Below are 17,634 nucleotides of genomic sequence, written 5' to 3'. Positions count from 1 at the left end.
CTACAGACATCCATCAGGAGACTCCCTGGTTCCAACCCAGAAAGGAGAAGCTATACAGGGAAGCTGGGGGGTTCTGGGCAGGGCGTGTCCTCAAGGAAGAGAGGAGAGTTCATTCTGTTAGGGCCACAAGCTCAAAAAAATCCAACCACCCCTCTGGCAAAGCTGAGTTAATATTTTGTTTTTAAAAACACAGACACAAAAACACCAAGTTGACCTTGGAATATTTTTCTAGCCAGACATACCCACATGTTTTTGTTAATAAATCATCATCATCACTCTGGTCAATCAGCTGGGTTCCCTGTTACCTAGCCCTGTGAATTTAAATTCCAAGAAGACCACTGTTGGTGAGGGGAGGTGAGGGGGGGACAGGCAAGAATAGCCCATCACATTGTGTCAGCCACGGCTTCCCTAGCGATTGGTAGCTTTCATTACCAGACTTGTCAGGTGCACGAATGCAGCTACAGTGAGCAAACTGTTGGAAATGGGTTGTTTTAAAAGCATACATTCGATGACCAACTTATCGTGCCTTCTTAATTTAGATTCCACAATCTGAGGTGGTCTGTAGTTTAAAGCTGTCTTATAAGCATCAGCAGTAAAGCTTCTTACTTGAGGGTGAGAAATCACAAGTGTCTGAATTTATCATTGCTCCTTTCAGCCCATCTAAGAGAACTAAGTGCTTGCTCCTTTCCTGCAGATCAGATAAATCAGTTATCAAAGTGATACAAAGAACCACACGGGAGGAACCATCGGGACACTTCCCAAAACTTAGCAAGACCAAGAAACCACCCACCCACCGCCCAGCCAGAGGGCAAATCCTCATTTCCACCCAAAAGCTACCACTGAAGAGCCCTTTCTTTGGACCTAGCACACAGTGTGGATGGTGAGTATGCTACACGTTTTAACTTGTAACTGCAGACGGCAAATGTGCTTCTGCATTGCCACGGCACCGGACGGAGCACCTTATCATTCTCAAATGGAAGCAAATACCCAGTTTGTATTCTGTACATCTGACCCAGGTAATGTTCTTCATTCTCTCTTTTGGCAAAAGCAATTTCACCATCCCCAACAATTTAAAGTGTGTAGCTTTGTCCAGCTCTTTGGATCTTAATTCATATCCAGCTTGATTGTTCCCACCTCCAAATCATTACAGAATGCTAACGCGGTCTCTATAATATGCCAGTTCTCGAATTAACTTGTTGCTTTACCCAGAATTATTATTTTCTATTTCCTTTACTCGAGGTAACCTAAGGTTGTAGATATCATGAGTAGCAAGCTTTTTTTTTCTTCCAGGTTTTTTTTTTTAAGTAACTTTATAGAAAAGGAACATACAAAGCAGCCAAGATAGTAACCATCCCAGTGATGGTTAGTGAAAAGTGATACCAAAAAGTACGTTCCCAATATGTACAGATATTGCTTAACTATTGCTTTACAAAATGCCTGGCTAAACAGAAAAGTGCCCTTTCTCCTGAATAATTTTAAAATGCATTTAGCAGCCCAGGGCCTGCAAAGTAACCTAGAGCTTTGAGGCATTGGTCTAGTGCGTGTGCATCTCCCCCAGAAGTCTTTTGTCTGAAATGTCCGGAGAGCTGAAGAAAAAGCCATGTTTGGGTTTCTTCCATTTCCCACTTTGTGTTATTCGCACAGACCTGATAGTACATTTCCTGACTCTAAATGTGAGAGCTCCTGGATAAAAATCATGGAATTAAAATGTTTTTTTAAAGTGTCTCCTTTGCATACGTTATTCCCATAATCTTTCAGCCCTCCTAGATGCAATACCACTTAAACCCAAACCTTGACTTTTTCAAGTTAGTTTCAAAGCAAAACTTCTGGCTGGAACCTGGCTGGCTTGGAGTAGAGTTCGAAAGGATAAGATGTCTTTCCCGCTCCTCCAGAGGGACGGTAGAGCCTCCAGCCCGGGGCCCTTCCTGCTGGCTCGGTGGCATACTCACAGGTGTGGGGAGCCGCTGAACAACGGAAGCCAGCTTCTCACAAGCCACTCATGGCTTCCCTTTCTTAGGCTCTCCAAATCTCCTTGGGAAAATTGTCAGTGACAAACTGACTAATTCCTCAGAACCGGGCAGGATTTGCCCTTCACTATTTTAGGAAGTTTTCCACGTATCTTTTCATCCTTCCCCACAGTAAAGTTCAGTCTTCCTTGTCTGTATCTAAAAATCTCTGAGGCGGAAAGCCTGTGCTCTCTTAAAACTTTTCTGCAACTGTGTTAAGTCATACTGTGCCAAAAAGTTTCAAGCGCACAGTGACCTCTCAGGGATGGCTATTTTGTATTTTCCCTTTTCCCTAACAAGCCTTTCAAGGATAAATCCAAAATCTTTCTACAGCCAGAGGAGGTATGGAGAATTAAAGGAGCCATTAAATATCAAATGGAGTAAAAGAGATCCAGGATGCCTTGACTAGGTCTCCAGGAGCTGGATTTTTATTTAGAAGTCAAAGCCTGCATCAAGTTGAAGAATGTTCACTATTTAGTAGATAATATCTTTAGAATGTATTTTTCTCTTCTTGACTGTTTCCCAAAATATACAACCCGAAAGCCAGCTTCTGAGGTAGCTTACTACATACCCCTAATAATTCTGTAAAGTGTTTTTGCTTTCACAGCCCAACTCTGTTTTCCAGACTTACATCCACTCTGCGGAAAGAAATGGAGGAATCGTTTTTTGAACTGTTTTTCTTTCGGGGCCATTTCACAGAAGGGGCTGGGTGGGAGATGGGGGGGCGCTCCTGTCCTTCTATTTCAAAGCGCTGTGCTCCGCAGTGAATTCACTCCTCGTTGTGAATATGCATAGAAAGGTAGGGGCATTTGTTCCTTTGGCAAGTTTGGAAGAGCAGATTTGCTTTTGAAACAGCTGCATTTTACACGGTACCTGCTAAGACGAGTCAGTGCGCCCCCTGCTGACGAGTCAAGAGTGCGACTCCCGAGCACTTGCAAAGTTTATTTTGTTCAGTAAACCGTGTCATATAAAATTAACAACAACAAATAAAATTAGCTTATATGTTTCAACTGTAAAAGTCCAAAACAAAATAAAGCTAGTTTTGGTGGCGCTAGAAATCTCCATCTCGGCTTCTTCTCTGGCTGAGCCAAGGTCCTTTTATCTAAAGCCCAGTGCACAAACATATAGCTTAATGTGACCAGTGTTCTTCCTTTTCTTTTTCTCTCTATGGCAACCAATATGCTCTGCTCAGAAATGTTCCCCATCAAGGAAACAAATGATCTTCAGGGAGCAGCTCTATATGGCATCTGGTCCAATGGAGCACAGAGAGTTAACCTCAGTCAAAAGCGACGCTGCCGGGCACGCAAAACAAGGAGCGGAAAACTGGCGATTCTTCCCCCCTCCCCAAGTGAAACCTGTTCCTCCTTCCTGAGAAACCATTTCATTGATTTGGCATCAACTGTTTCCAAAGAAATTACAAATTTCAAATTGCAAGGTGTTCCAGAGACAAAAGTGCAATAATATTCCAGCTATTTGATTCTCACCCCCTCACCACCCCAGACATGACTTCCTCTAAAAAGAACAAAACCAAGAACCTTTTAGGATCCTCTCCAGCCCATTTCACTACAGTAAGTAAGGTTCTCACATGGGCTTGGACTTGGCCTAGCTATTTCCTCCAGCCGTATTTCTCGAATTAACTGCACCTAGCAAGCAAGGCACTCTTAATTTTTACAAAACCCAGGGACAGTGGCGAGAGTCGGGGGGGGGGCGGGGGTGAGGGGGGCAAGGCCGGCCGTCAAAAATAGAAAACAAAGTAAAACACTATGCCACGCTAAAGCTCCAGCCTCCTTTGGGAATGAAGTGTAAGGTGTCCGGGTTAGTTTTGATTGATCACCCTCTTTCTGATGGCCTTTCACTACCGAGCTGGGGGACTGCGGCTTGCGGCCAGCTCCCCAGACGCGGCCTTAACCAGGGGGGCCCCGACTTCCTGCCACTTCTTCATCCCCTGCCTCCTTCTTCTCCAGCTCTCTGCCCTCCCTTTGCCAAGCCCCCCTCCCTCACCCCATCCCCCTGCTCCCAGCAGGAATCCCTCACCCCAATCCCAGGCAGGCACACGTAGTTCAACACATCAGCATTGGCTACAGAAAAGGGGTTTCTTTCCCTCTAGTCCTGATTCTCTAGAAAAAAAGAAACCCCAAAGCAAGAAATATTTATAATACTGCGTGCTTCATCATCACTTCTTTTTCTAGGGCCTTTATATTTCCCTGACAATCAACAATTAAAATTAATAGCACTCTCCTCCTCCCCAGAAAAAAAAAAAAAAAAGTGAAGTGTCTTGCCGTGGGGAGCTTTGGAATGAGGCCATCGTTTTATGTAATATTTTAGCAGGGTTGGGTTTTTTTAACTCTCCCCCCAACACTCTTTCCCTTCCTTCCTTCAAAACAGTTGCCCTCTCTTGTCCCAAGCACTGGAAACAAGCTCCCAAACCTACAAGAGCATAAATAAACCGGAAAGGAGGGGCAGAGAAGAGAAAGCAAGGAAAGAAAATGAAAAACACTTACCGAGCAAACTTCCAAGGTTAGATTTTAAAATAAATGAAGATGTTTCATTTTAAAAAATAATAATAAGGTGACTGGGGTGGGGGGAGGCATATTCTCAACTCCCCAGAAGCGGTGCTTCCTTAGTCTTGCCTTTCCAGCGACTCCTCTAAGCCCAGCTCTCCACTAGTCTATTATTTTCACCAAAATATATGAAAATGTATGCAAATGAAAATCAGCACTAACTGTTCTCCCCTTGTTATATACTTTGGATTTTTTTTTTTCCAGACAAAACAATCACACTCGGCAAAGGGAGGGGACGGATGGGTGGGGCTGGGGAGCGACTGGAGAACTAAGTACGCGAAGGGGGAGGACGAAGGGGACAGAGCTCGGAACAGAAGCGTATTTCTGATTTCGAGGAGCAAGGCGTTTTGGGGGGCTTCCCGTACGCGCACACACACCCTCCTTGAAAAGAAAGAAAGTGGATGTGTGTAAAGTGGATAGCAGAAGCGTTATCACGTTTCATCAGGCCACCTGAGACTGCTTTTGAAAGCGTGTACTGTGAAATTCATAGCAGTAATTTAGACAAAATCCTCACTGTATATTAATGAAAGGGGCCCCATGGCTCTGTTCCTAACCTCCCCATTCAGTGTAAACAAAACCACGAGACTCTCTCGGTTTTTGAGCCGAATCCAAGCAAAATCGGCAGGAAAGGAAAACATGGGGTGCTGGCACCGACTATTCAAACGTCTGCACCTGGAGATCTCAGATTTATTCAATGAAATCTGTGTTCCATCTTTCATATAGACATGTACGCATACATAAATATAAAAAGGAACCTTAGGGGGACGCACAGGGAAAAATCCGTTCTGTCTGGGGTTTGGTTACCGCCGCCGTTCAGGTCTATACCTTCGCAATAATGGAATCACTAAAACCTACCTACGAGGGCATCTCTCCCCCCGGCCCGGCACGCAGGAGCTGGACCAGATCCTACACAAATGCTACGCGCCCACTGTTCATCTCGAGATCTCGCAAGGGCTGCGTGTCTGCGACTGGGCTGGAGAGCTCCGGCTCTGAGTACCCCTAACTGCGCTCAGGAGAGGAATTATTCGCGGGAGAAGGGCAGCCCCGAGCACCCCGGCGGCTCCCCGTCTGCGTCCGGGGCGGCGGGCAGGGCCGGCGCAGCGCGGCCGGGTGCGGGGTGCAAGCACACGCACACTCATTAGGGACGATGTATTTACTGAATGTCCGAGTCGGGTTAGTTCATTGGAAATCCCCGAGGAGGGTTCAATTTGCCCTTGTTTTCGTGGCCACTTTCTCTTTTTTCTTGGTTCGCTGAGGCTCCTCTGTGCAGCGTTTCCGCTCGGCCGCTTCCCCCCACCCCCTCTTCTCCCGCCCACCCCGCGCGCTCCCCCTCCCGGCCCCCTTAACTCTTTCCGCCGGGTTGGGCTGAGAACGCGCTCAGCGCCGCCCGCCGCAGACCCTCCGAGGCCGGAGAGAAAGAGAAAGCCCCAGCGTGCCCAAGAATACCGAGCAGGCGAAACACCGCTAATAACGACCGCACCGAAATAAAGAAATACACACACGCACCCGCACACAGTGTGAGCGGTGGAGGGCGCGGCGGGCGGATCCGCTTCCTTAGGCCGCTCCCGCTGCTGCAGGCTTCCCGACGCCTTTGGGGGTCGGGGGGGGGGGTCGGGGGGAGACAGACTAACGGTGTGTCTAGGGGGAAGGTCGGCCGAGCGCTCCGCCGCCTGGCACCCCGGGACTCGCAAGGGCACGCGCGATCCTCGCCGGAATCCCGGCGGAGGGGGCGGGGGAAGGGAGAGGCGGGGGTGGGGAGCGCGCTGCAGCCTGCGGTCCTTCTCGCACGCGCGGGCCCGGCGCTGGTCCCGGGCTGCAGGTTTCCCAGACTATGGCATCCGAGAACTTAAACAAAGGGGGCGGCTGCCGGCGCGAAGCGGCTGCGGAAAGTTGCGGTGGCGGATTTCCAAGGAGCGCGGCCGCTACCCGGGCTCTCGGCGCCGCCAGCTCCCCCTTCCCACCCCCGCCGAGGCGGGGACGGGGGCCGGCTGGTGGAGGAGCAAGGAAACTTTGAAACCACTGGGGACACATCTGCCTATAGGTATTGGCGTGAATGGCACATCCGTGCCGGGCGCGTTACCGATCTCTGGGATGGGGTGGGGGGCGGGGAGGACGGCAGCACAACGCGGTACCAGGTGGAGTGGGTAGGTTGCTATTTTTCACGATTTTCCCCTCTACGTTCTCCTTCGGACCCCCGCACGCCCCCCGCCTCCTTTCCCTTTCTTCCCTCCCCCTCCCCCTCCTCCTCCCAGACCTATTGAGATGCCCAGAGCCACGGAGGGAAAGCCTACGTCTCGGCCGGACACTAAGAGTTAAGATGTGGCGGAGGGGGTGGCGGAGGAGGGGCGGGGAGGAGAAAGTGGCGAACCGGAGGGAGGAGGCGGGGGGAGGGGGGGACGACAGATTTCCAGCTTCTACGACGCTCTGCCTAAATTAAAAAGCAACCAATCGGAACGGCCGGAAGGGGGGCCGCGCGTCCTGAGCCAGTCATTCCGGACCTGCCAATCACCCAGCGGGTAGCCAATCAGCGGGGGCCCTGGTGCTCGACTTCCTTGTATTTGGGAAAGTGCAGTGGTGGGTGCGCGCTCGCGGCGGAGGGTAAACATTCGACAGTCCCCGCTCGGAGAGGGAGGGACAGAGAGCGAACTGTCAGATCCGAGCGGGCGGGCGAGAGGGCGAGAGAGCGAGAGCGAGAGCGAGGGAGGGAGGGAGAGGGGAAGAGAGAGGGAGAGCGCGCGAACCAGGGCGCAGAGCGAGCTCCCGCGGCAACTCCGCTCCGGCACGGCCAGCGCCAGCGCCGTCGGGGCAGCCTCCGAGCCGTGCGTCGTGCCACTGGAGTTGGTTGTGTATCAAGGATCCCCTATATGCACACACACATCTCCACCTCCACCAGTGCACTCTTCTTCCTCCTCCTGCAGACCTCTGCTGGGAAAAAAACAAAACACCAACCCCAACCATCAGCAGCAAGGTAACCGAGAAACTCGACCTCCTTTTTCTCCTGTTCAATTTTTTTCCTTGTTATATTTGTCTCCTAATTTCTACCCAAAAGGAAAGATGTCGCATCAGACTGTGACTGTTGCGAGGAGAATGAAAAAGGACTGTTGTTTCAGAGGCAACCACGAGCTCCGGCAATAGCAACTTCAGAGAAATGCACCAGCGCCAGAAGTTTTCCTAGGACAGAACAAAACTTGAAACGAGAGGACCGGAGGGGGAGAGCAGGAGCCAGCCTCTCCTCTCCGCACGCGAGCAGCCAGCATCACCACGCCTTCAAGGACAAAAAAAAGTTTTACTACTCCAAGGGGAGACGAGTGAGCTGCGTTCCTGAGGAGGCGGCGAGGAGCGGCCGGTCGCCGGTCGTCCACGGTTTGGTCCAGAAGAAAGGAACGGCTGCTTTCTTTGTTGCCTCCAGCGAAACCTCCACTTAGCAGGTGGACCGAGCCCCGCGCCCCGGCAGAGTCCGCGCTCGCCCGAGGACAGGAGGAGGAGCGCGAGCCGGCGCGCCCGGCCAGGAGCCCCGGCGCAGGCCCGCGCCCCGCCCGGCGAGCCCCGCTGGAGCAAGCCGATCGCGCCGGGGCTGGGGGGCGGCCACGACCCCCCCTGAGGGGGGCGGCCACGGAGCGCGCCCCGCCGAGAAGCGAGCCCCCCTCCCCGGAGCGCGGCTCCTGCGGCGGCGGCTGCGGCGGCGGCGGCTGCTGACCAAGGCCGGCCGGCGACCCCCGCGCCCTGCCCAGCGGCCTTGCAGCTGCAGCCGGCGGCCGCGGCTGCGGCGGCGGGGGCGGAGGCGGCGGCGGCGGCGGGGCCGGCGGGGGCCCGCGGCGGGGGCGGAGCGGGGGGAGGCGGGGGGGCGCGGCGGCGGCGGCGGCGGCGGCCGCGGCTGCTGCTGCGGCGGCGGCGGCGGTGGTGGCGGCGGTAGGGTGGCGGGAGCGGAGCGGGATGGCCACGGCGGCCTCTAACCCCTACCTGCCGGGGAACAGCCTGCTAGCGGCCGGCTCCATCGTCCACTCGGACGCGGCGGGGGCCGGCGGCGGCGGCGGCGGCGGCGGGGGCGGCGGCGGCGGCGGCGGGGCGGGCGGCGGCGGCGGTGGCATGCCGCCCGGCAGCGCCGCCGTGACCTCGGGTGCCTACCGGGGGGACCCGGCCTCTGTCAAGATGGTGCAGAGCGACTTCATGCAGGGGGCCATGGCCGCCAGCAACGGCGGCCATATGCTGAGCCACGCGCACCAGTGGGTGACGGCCCTGCCCCACGCCGCCGCCGCCGCCGCGGCCGCCGCCGCCGCCGCCGTGGAGGCGAGCTCGCCGTGGTCCGGCAGCGCCGTGGGAATGGCCGGCAGCCCCCAGCAGCCGCCGCCGCCGCCGCCGCCACCGCCGCCCCAGGGCCCCGACGTGAAGGGCGGCGCGGGGCGCGACGACCTGCACGCGGGCACCGCGCTGCACCACCGCGGGCCGCCGCACCTCGGGCCGCCGCCGCCCCCGCCGCCGCCGCACCAGGGCCACCCCGGGGGCTGGGGGGCCGCCGCCGCCGCCGCCGCCGCTGCCGCCGCCGCCGCCGCCGCCGCGCACCTCCCGTCCATGGCCGGGGGCCAGCAGCCGCCGCCGCAGAGCCTGCTCTACTCGCAGCCCGGGGGCTTCACGGTGAACGGCATGCTGAGCGCGCCCCCGGGGCCGGGAGGTGGCGGCGGCGGCGGCGCGGGCGGCGGCGCCCAGAGCCTGGTGCACCCGGGGCTGGTGCGCGGGGACACTCCCGACCTGGCCGAGCATCACCATCACCACCACCACCACGCGCACGCGCACCCGCCGCACCCGCACCACGCGCAGGGACCCCCGCACCACGGCGGCGGCGGCGGCGGCGGCGCGGGGCCCGGACTCAACAGCCACGACCCGCACTCGGACGAGGACACGCCGACGTCCGACGACCTGGAGCAGTTCGCCAAGCAGTTCAAGCAGCGGCGCATCAAGCTGGGCTTCACGCAGGCCGACGTGGGGCTGGCGCTGGGCACCCTGTACGGCAACGTGTTCTCGCAGACCACCATCTGCCGCTTCGAGGCCCTGCAGCTGAGCTTCAAGAACATGTGCAAGCTCAAGCCGCTGCTGAACAAGTGGCTGGAGGAGGCGGACTCGAGCACCGGCAGCCCCACGAGCATCGACAAGATCGCGGCGCAGGGCCGCAAGCGCAAGAAGCGGACCTCCATCGAGGTGAGCGTCAAGGGCGCGCTCGAGAGCCACTTCCTCAAGTGCCCCAAGCCCTCTGCACAGGAGATCACCAACCTGGCCGACAGCCTGCAGCTCGAGAAGGAGGTGGTGCGGGTCTGGTTCTGCAACCGGCGCCAGAAGGAGAAGCGCATGACGCCGCCCGGGATCCAGCAGCAGACGCCTGACGACGTCTACTCGCAGGTGGGCACCGTGAGCGCCGACACGCCGCCGCCGCACCACGGGCTGCAGACAAGCGTGCAGTGAAGGCCCGGGCGCAGCGCGGAGCGGGCCGCCGCCGCCGCCGCCGCCGCCGCTGTCACGCCGCCGTCGCCGCCGCCGCCGCCGCCGCGGTCGGGCGGGCCGGGCCGCCCTCCCCTCCTCCCAAAGACAGGCCTGCCCGCCCTCGGGGGGAAAGGAGAGGGACGCACCGAGGAGACGTTGTTTGAAGTCCAAGGAAGGAGGGGCGAAACAAACAAAAAAAGCCTAGAAATGCCCAGACTGTTTTATATACACGACCGTGGCAAAACCGGAAGAAAAAAGGGGGCGATCGTGAGATCTCGTTTCTACTCTGGTGGGGGTTCGTTTGGGGGCTTCTTTTTAAAGAAGGGTGAAGATGCCTAGCGCCCCAAAACTGCGCTCGCGAGGCTTTTCCCACCCTGAGAAGTCCTACGGGGCGACGGTGGAGAGCACTTAGCACCTGCCTCGTCCTATCCTCTTAAAAACAAACAAACAAACATTTGTTTAAAAAAAAGCATCCCCCCTCCCTCCCACCTCCTCCCTCCAAAGGGCCGCCCCCCCACCCTCGCCTCGAGAGATCCACCGAAACTTTGTTTCCTGGGAGCGACCAGAAAGCAGGCAGAGGCGCCGGGTTTAATCAGGGGTGACTCTGTGCTCCCGGACCCTGTTATTCTTGTCCATATCAAAGTCATTTGGGGACAAACAAATTGACTATGAAACGGGAAGGAGAAAAAAAAGAACAATCTCTGGAAAACAAGAAATATATATATATACATATATGTATTCACAGCTTCTGAAATTAACAGACTGATAGCAAAGCCAAAAGAAAAAGAATACGTATCCTCAAAGTAACCTTGGAAATAAAAGCATCTCGAAAGAGCAGAGGGATGGGCGAGGGAGCAGGGGATGTCCAGCGGCCAGTGGGAGAGGCCCCGGCGAATCCGGGAGCGGGCGGGCGGACTGGGCGCGGAGCGAGGCCCGGCATCCAACCCCGGCTTATCGGCTGCCGCTCCGATGGGTGGACGACGCCTAAAGATGCCACCGCTAATATTTTTTTTATTAATATTTTTTATTTTTTATTTCTGGACTGACTCAGATCAAGGGATTTAGAAAGACAGCACTTCTCCGGACTCTTCTCCTCAATCCGTTGCCAACTTTGATTGAATGGGTGCTGTGGATGTGATTATATAATACTGCCCTTTCCAAGCAGTGTTTTTGGTAGGTTTTAATAAACAGACTTTTCAAAAGACGGCAATATAGAATTGTTAGATCCGTTGTTGATCTAAAAATATTTGCTTTATATTTTCATTAAATGACTTCTTTTAATATTTTATTCAGAATACTTATGAACTGCTGCAAAACGGTAATTTATTTTTCCCCAGATCTTGTATTACGTGTTTTTTTCAGACGAGCACAAATCAAAATGAAATGAAAATATGGACAGTTGCTAGGTAATAAGGGTATCTTTTGATGTGATCATTTGATTGTAATTTAATTTGAGTAGTGATTCCATAAGAGCTGATCGAGAAAATAAATTTGTTAGAATGAAATAGTCTGTGTCTGATGCATAAACACTGTGTGGGAAGAAAAGAGTCCTTTAGAAAATATTTTTTTACAATGCAAATCCTGAAGGAATAGAGCTGAGGAAGCCGTCTGCTCCACCTAAGGTACATTTGCAAATCTAGAATAAAAGGCAATGACAGAAACCGCTAGTAACTGACCACGTAGTCACTCCTTGTTAGTCTGTTAATTTCAGAAAATTTGTCCCTCCCTTAATTTTAGTGGGTGTTTTTAGTGTTTTTAGGTGAGATTGTCTAAATGCTAGTCCTTTTCTCAGAGATACCTGTGTCCTTTATCACCTTTATCAGAATGTTGGACTACATCCCCAGTAAAAACGTGCCAACTGGTTATTAATGGTGAACACAGAGTTGCTCACCACCACCACCAAAGTTTAGCCTCTCTTTTCCCTCTCATCTCCCCTCCCCCATCATATTGCTACATCTCTTTCCTCTTTTTTCTGAAGACTAATAGTGGTAAAGAATAGCTTACAAGTCGATGAAATATTTTTATATCAATTACTTCCCATTCATAACTATACGTAATTAAGTTTAAATTATTAAGCCGGTTGGGGGGGTGTTTTGTTTGTTTTCTCTATCATATGGGAGAATGTAGTTGTAAACCCCTCATTGTGGACCACACTGCATTACCCTCAGTGTGATCACCAGCTCAGACTTAAGCTTCTACATTTTTTCTGTGTTTCCCTCTCTCCCCAGTATGATTCTGTATTTTCTTCACCGGTGCTGGGGGTTTTCACTTTTTGATCACTCTTTAGTTACACCCTGCAGAGCGGTCACATTTATCAAGTTAATGTATCAATATTTACAATGTGGGAAAATGAAAGTGTAATGCCTCAGGTTGTAAGAAACAAGACGCAAAAGGCTCTGCTTCCTTGAGTCCCTTCGTACTGTACTTTAAAAAAAAAAGTATTTGGGGGTGATAAAGCAATGATTTTGTAGATTAGTTTCCCCCTAATCTCATTGAGCTGTCACTCACTTTTTGCGTCTTCTCTCATCTTTACTCCCTCTCCCTGTGATATCAATGCAGGGGTTAAAAAACCCGGAAAACTGTGAGAGCAACAAGGAGCAGTTATTTCTTCCAGACAGACCCTGTGTCACTTTCATAAATCAAGCCCAGCCAGATGGCCGTGTATTGGGTTGCATTATTTTAAACACCAAATCGTACTAAAAATCACAATCATTTTGATTTGTGAAATCTGAAAAAGGCCATATTTATTAAACAGAGAACAGGGAAAAAATGAAAACAAGAAACCACAATTTACTTTTCTTTGCCTTCTCGTTTCCTATTTGTCTTGCTATTGTAATCTCTTTGCCCAGCAAATTTACAACCTGGAGTGGGGGGGTGGTGACAAACTTTATCATTTTTTGAGGGTCTACAGGGGCAAGCACGGAAGGCCTTATTGGAAAGCTGAGGATCGGGTGTGGTTGTTTTTATAGGGTGGATGCTACTGGCGCGTGAGATGAAAACCTATGTTCCCTGCAGGACTGGTAGTGGTTGATCAGACAGAGAATGGGTCTATTTCAAATGTTAGGAGGCATTCGCTTACATGATTTGGCTGACAACAAAAGAACTAACATTGGATTTCACCCTGTTTTCTATTAAAAAGTAACCTTTGCTGTTTACTTTGGAAGAAGCTCTGATTTAGAGGTAGCAGAGTAACTTAGAGCAGCTGGGAAAGCTGGCCCATTTTATTCCATTATTTTGTATTTTTTTAAAGTGAGCTCATGCTTGCACTCCATATTTTTTTTAAAAAATCAACCCTTTGAATGTATTTACAAAATGAAATTCATGGTTGCAAAACAAGTGAGGGCAGATACAACTGAGAGGTTTTGTGCTAAGGCTTATATTGTTACACATGTAAATAATGAAAATATTGTTATATATCACCAGATCTTTTTAATGAATTTGGTCATTGTGTTCCTTTGTAGCGCAAGTGTCTTGTGCTTCGTCAAGTGTTCGTTTGTTTCCTCCATTTCAGCCCACCCCCTCCTCCCCTTCCAACTCAGAGGAAAGTGACAAAGTTCTGTTCCATCAATCTGGCTAATCCCAAGCTAGGCCCATTTATAGTTTGCAGTCTCCCGTGGCTTCTGATCAGTTGTCCAAGCTACAGCCATCTCATTCACCCAACCATCTTCCCCTGCAAGTCTGGGCGATAAATCATTCAAGGTGTATTTAAAATAGTCACTTTGTTGTTGTTGCTCTGCCTTTTCTTTTTTCTTTTTTTTTTTTCTTTAAGTACTTAGCCAAGGACTACTTCTTTGTTCCAAAACCGAACTATTCATTATTGATCTTAAAGATTCCCTTTGCTTCCCTGTAGCCCCCAGTGTACGCTCATTACCATGCTCATAATCTGTTTTGTATGAATGGTTTTCAACATTCAGAGAATAATCGGTTCTAATATTAAATGCAGTCTATGCTATTGATAGTTTTATCGATAAGTGTAATATTTTAAATAATTTTAACAATTAAATTTGTTTTTTAAATTATATATTTGTAAAGTATTTATCCTGTTGGAAGCAACAATATATTGTTGTATTTATTCGTTTATTTTTGTAATAAATGATCAACCTCTTCAAGCTAAATCAAAAATGACACTTTTATATATTTATACCAAATGCATTTTAAGAGATGGCCATATTTGCACCAATTTTTATGTAAATAGAGTAGAGATCCGTCATTAACTTGTAGCTTTCAGAACTAAATTGAAGGAAGAAACACTCTCTCCACACTGAGTTTGGTTTGCCCAAGTTCCGGGGTAATTAATCAAACTCTAAAATGGATGCAACAAGTATTGGCACTGGATGCAGACTTGAAATTAATTATTTAGGAGGTGGACCTGGTTTTTTTCAAGGCAGAAGGATAGAAATGAGAGAATCCACTTCTTTCATGAATTGCACATGGCTGACTGGACCTATTAGAACAGATGCTATGTAGCAGTGATAAAACCTAGTACCTGGCTGTGCTCAGATGTCTGTGGTGGGGAAGGGTGTGGAAGGAGAGTTAAAACTTGGAGGTTATCGGTGACCCAGAAGCAAGGTGATGTGGAAGAAGAGTTGTGCTATGGTTTTTTGAAAAAGTGGACCCTCTTAAAATGGCTCTGAGTGAAGAATGGCTCTCTCCTGGTCCTGTTACAGCAGAAGCAATCAGTGCAGGTGTAGTGATGGTGGTCGTGGTCGTGGTCGTGGTTGTGGTTGAGAGTGATACTTGTAGGAAGTGTAGGGGTCACCTCTCCAGCTTTGCAAATTCTGTAGGTCACTTGGTCATCTCAGTTCCTCAGAGCGGCTGTTCCGAGGGCCCGAAGGTCACCCACGTGACCTCCCGGCTGATGGAGCCCCACCGTGGGCTTGATCTTGATTTCAGTGAGGAAATCGGAGGGCTCTGGGTTTGCCTCCTGGACTTTCCAACCTAGCAAAGGAAGCGGCGGGGAGGCTGGAGGAGACGGGTGTGGGCGGGGCGGCGGAGATAGCAAGAGGGGTACTTGTGTAATCAGATTCTTTGATTCTGTTAGCCTGGCTCATGGCCTATTAATTAGATTACTGTCTCTTTCATTCTTGATTTCACATCCGTGTTTGTTCCTGTCTCCTAAAATGCGGGCGCGAGCGTGGCAAGCAGGAGCCTATGATGTCATTGCCGGCCTGTGGCGGCCGCCTGGCCTTCTGGAGGGCTGTGGGCTGCGTTCTGTATGAGTCGGATCTTCCTTGAGGAAGAGTCCTCCTGGAAGTGACCTCAGAGGGGTCTGGGAAGAGGGCAACCGGCGTGCTCGCGGCGGCCGGGTGTGCGCGCGCTGCGGGCCTGGGGGCGCGGGCGCTGGGAGGAGGGCGGCGCGGGGTCGCGGCCTGGCCCCTCCACCCTGGGGTGCAGACGGCTGGCTCAGGTGCAAGGTCTGCCGCAGGTGGAAGTGGGAGATCGGAGGAGAGGGGGAGGGTGGTGCCGGCCTCAGGCCGCAGGCTTCAGACGCCCGCCTCCCTCGGGGATGCAGCGCGGGGCCCGGCGCCCAGGTGGGGCGGTGGCGCTCGCGGGGCGGGGGAGGGTGGCCCGACCCTGCCCGGCCCGGCTCTGCCCGGCGGCCCGGCCGTAACAGCTGCGGACAGTCCCACAAGCTGTTTTCCTCGTGGCGACCATTCAGCAAAACGCAAGATCCTTTCTCAAAGATTTAAATTTCGCGGATGAATTACCATACACCAGTTGCTTAGCAACTAAATTCAAGCAGGGCTAAGAATATGCAAGCTTTTTGTATTCTCATTAATAAAAATGCCACTCTGACACAGCAACCCGACTTTGGATCACTGCAACTTCTGTAAAAGCCGTAGGAGAATACAAACCGGTCCTGCCGTTTAATTACAGATCAAAACGGCTTGAAACGCGAGGTTTTGTTCATCTATCTTCCTAAAAGCGATGTAAAAAATAACGGCTTTTCAAGAGCAGTAGTAAATTTTTTTTTAATGGAGTTGTCTATCGGGGTTACTGATAATTGTCAACTGAAACTTTTTGAAACAGGTTGAAATATCCCCCTTCATCAGCATTTCTTCTCCATTTCTTCCCCCATCCTCTGCTTCTGCGCTCCGTCCCCAGCCTGATAATAACAATGATTATCATAATTCTGGACCGACTCAGGCCTCGGGAGCCCTAGAGACTAAAGGACAGTTGGCAGAGCAATCGACAAGGCCGGTAGCTGGAGAAAACCTAAGAACCTGAGGAGCGGGCTGCGAACTTGTGGAAGTTTCCCGGGTGGGCTGGGGGGCGGCTGAGCCCAGCGCGGCTCAGGCTCCGGGCGTCTGGAGACACTTCTGGGAACACCAGGGTAGAAAGGCCTGTTGCCCTCTGCTCCACGTTTGCGGATTTTCCGTCCTGGGGCCCGGCCTGCTCTGCCGGGAATTCGATGACCGTGGAGCTGAGAAAGCTGAGCTCAGGGCCTGCTGACCGACCCTCTCTGGGGCCCACGCCCGAGGGCCCTGGAGGAAAAGTAAAGACGGAGCTGGAGCCCCGGGTCTCCGAGGACCTGGGTCGGGGCCAGAGACCCGGGCCTGGGGCTTCCATCGGGGGCACGGCGTGTCCCTTCCCGAAGGGTGCAGCGCAGGGAGGGGACGCACCGGCTCGGAGCAGGCTCCAGCCCTGGGCTGCAGTCCGAAGATGGGGGGGGGGGCCGGGAAGCAGGGGTCAGCGGGGCCGGCCTGGGGCACGGGGCGCTGCTTTGTTCGGGATTCGAGCGGAGGCGGGACGGCGGGAGGCCGGCGCTTGGTGGACTTCGGGGCTCCAGGCCCAGCCGTCGCCCCCGGGGGTGGGGGGGGGGACTCGGGCGCCCCACGAACGCTGGGGTCGGCCGCGTGTGCCCGGCCGCATCGCGATCCCCGTCCGGGGGCTGCGGGCCGCTGGCCTGCGCGGCGACCCTGAGCGGGCGGTGGGCGAATGCGGCCGCAGGGGAGGCGGGTTTGCCAGGCGGCGGGTCGGTGCCCAAGCCGCCCGCCAGCAGGATCGCGCCGGCTTCGCCTCTCAAGCTGCCACAGGAGGCCATGGTCAGCTTTAGAAAGATCCGGGGGCAAAAGTGAAACTCCCCAGATTGATTACAGCCGCATTTCCAGGGAGCCAGCCCCCTTCGCTCGCACTTTGGTAAACGTGAGAACTTAAGAGGTTACTTTTCCCCCGGTCAGCCTGGACGCTTCAAGATCCTGAACACCGCCCCCCAACTGACTCAATTTAACCTGATTTCTTTGTAGTGAATACAAAAAAAAAAAAAAAAAAAGAAAGAAAGAAAAGAAAAGAAAAAGAAAGAAACCCAGTGGAAATTAAACCAGAAGTTGAATATTTGAATATTTGTTATATTAAGTGCTCAGAGGCATCAGAGTTCTCAGGAAAATGTACATAATAAACAAGAAGCCATTTATTTACAAATACAATTGCCCTAGACAAGCCACATTCCATGTACGTAATTCATTAATGGAATTTGTTCCTTCTCCTCCCTTTGGAAAGAGAAATTTTAGCTTTTAAAAATAGCTGCGTCTTGGGGGAGGGGAAGAAGAATGGTTAGTTTACCTGTTCCTAGAAAAAGAAGCAGTGGTGTCCCG

At 52.4% G+C, this 17,634-nt stretch overlaps 1 protein-coding gene and 1 long non-coding RNA gene across 11 annotated transcripts in view; one reads left to right on the top strand and one right to left on the bottom strand.

Annotated features, from left to right (window-relative positions):
* Positions 1 to 4,734, bottom strand: part of LOC137205843 (uncharacterized) — a 66,542-nt gene extending 61,808 nt beyond the window's left edge. For 2 of the 10 annotated variants that reach the window (XR_010934312.1, XR_010934319.1), the window contains exon 1: positions 4,508 to 4,734. This is a non-coding gene — a long non-coding RNA (uncharacterized lncRNA). The remainder of the gene's footprint in view (positions 1 to 4,507) is intronic. The other 8 variants (XR_010934318.1, XR_010934317.1, XR_010934310.1 and 5 more) reach the window with 6 other exon arrangements.
* A 3,697-nt stretch (positions 4,735 to 8,431) lies between these two features.
* POU3F3 (POU class 3 homeobox 3) lies at positions 8,432 to 14,148 on the top strand. The gene has a single exon (XM_067704042.1). The coding sequence runs from the start codon at positions 8,501 to 8,503 to the stop codon at positions 10,019 to 10,021; it is 1,521 nt and encodes a 506-aa protein (XP_067560143.1). The 5' UTR covers positions 8,432 to 8,500; the 3' UTR covers positions 10,022 to 14,148.
* The last annotated feature ends 3,486 nt before the right edge of the window (positions 14,149 to 17,634 follow it).

The sequence above is a fragment of the Pseudorca crassidens genome, chromosome 14 (assembly GCF_039906515.1).
Source record: "Pseudorca crassidens isolate mPseCra1 chromosome 14, mPseCra1.hap1, whole genome shotgun sequence".
Classification (NCBI taxonomy): domain Eukaryota; kingdom Metazoa; phylum Chordata; class Mammalia; order Artiodactyla; family Delphinidae; genus Pseudorca; species Pseudorca crassidens.
This window is presented reverse-complemented; position numbering and strand designations above follow the sequence as displayed.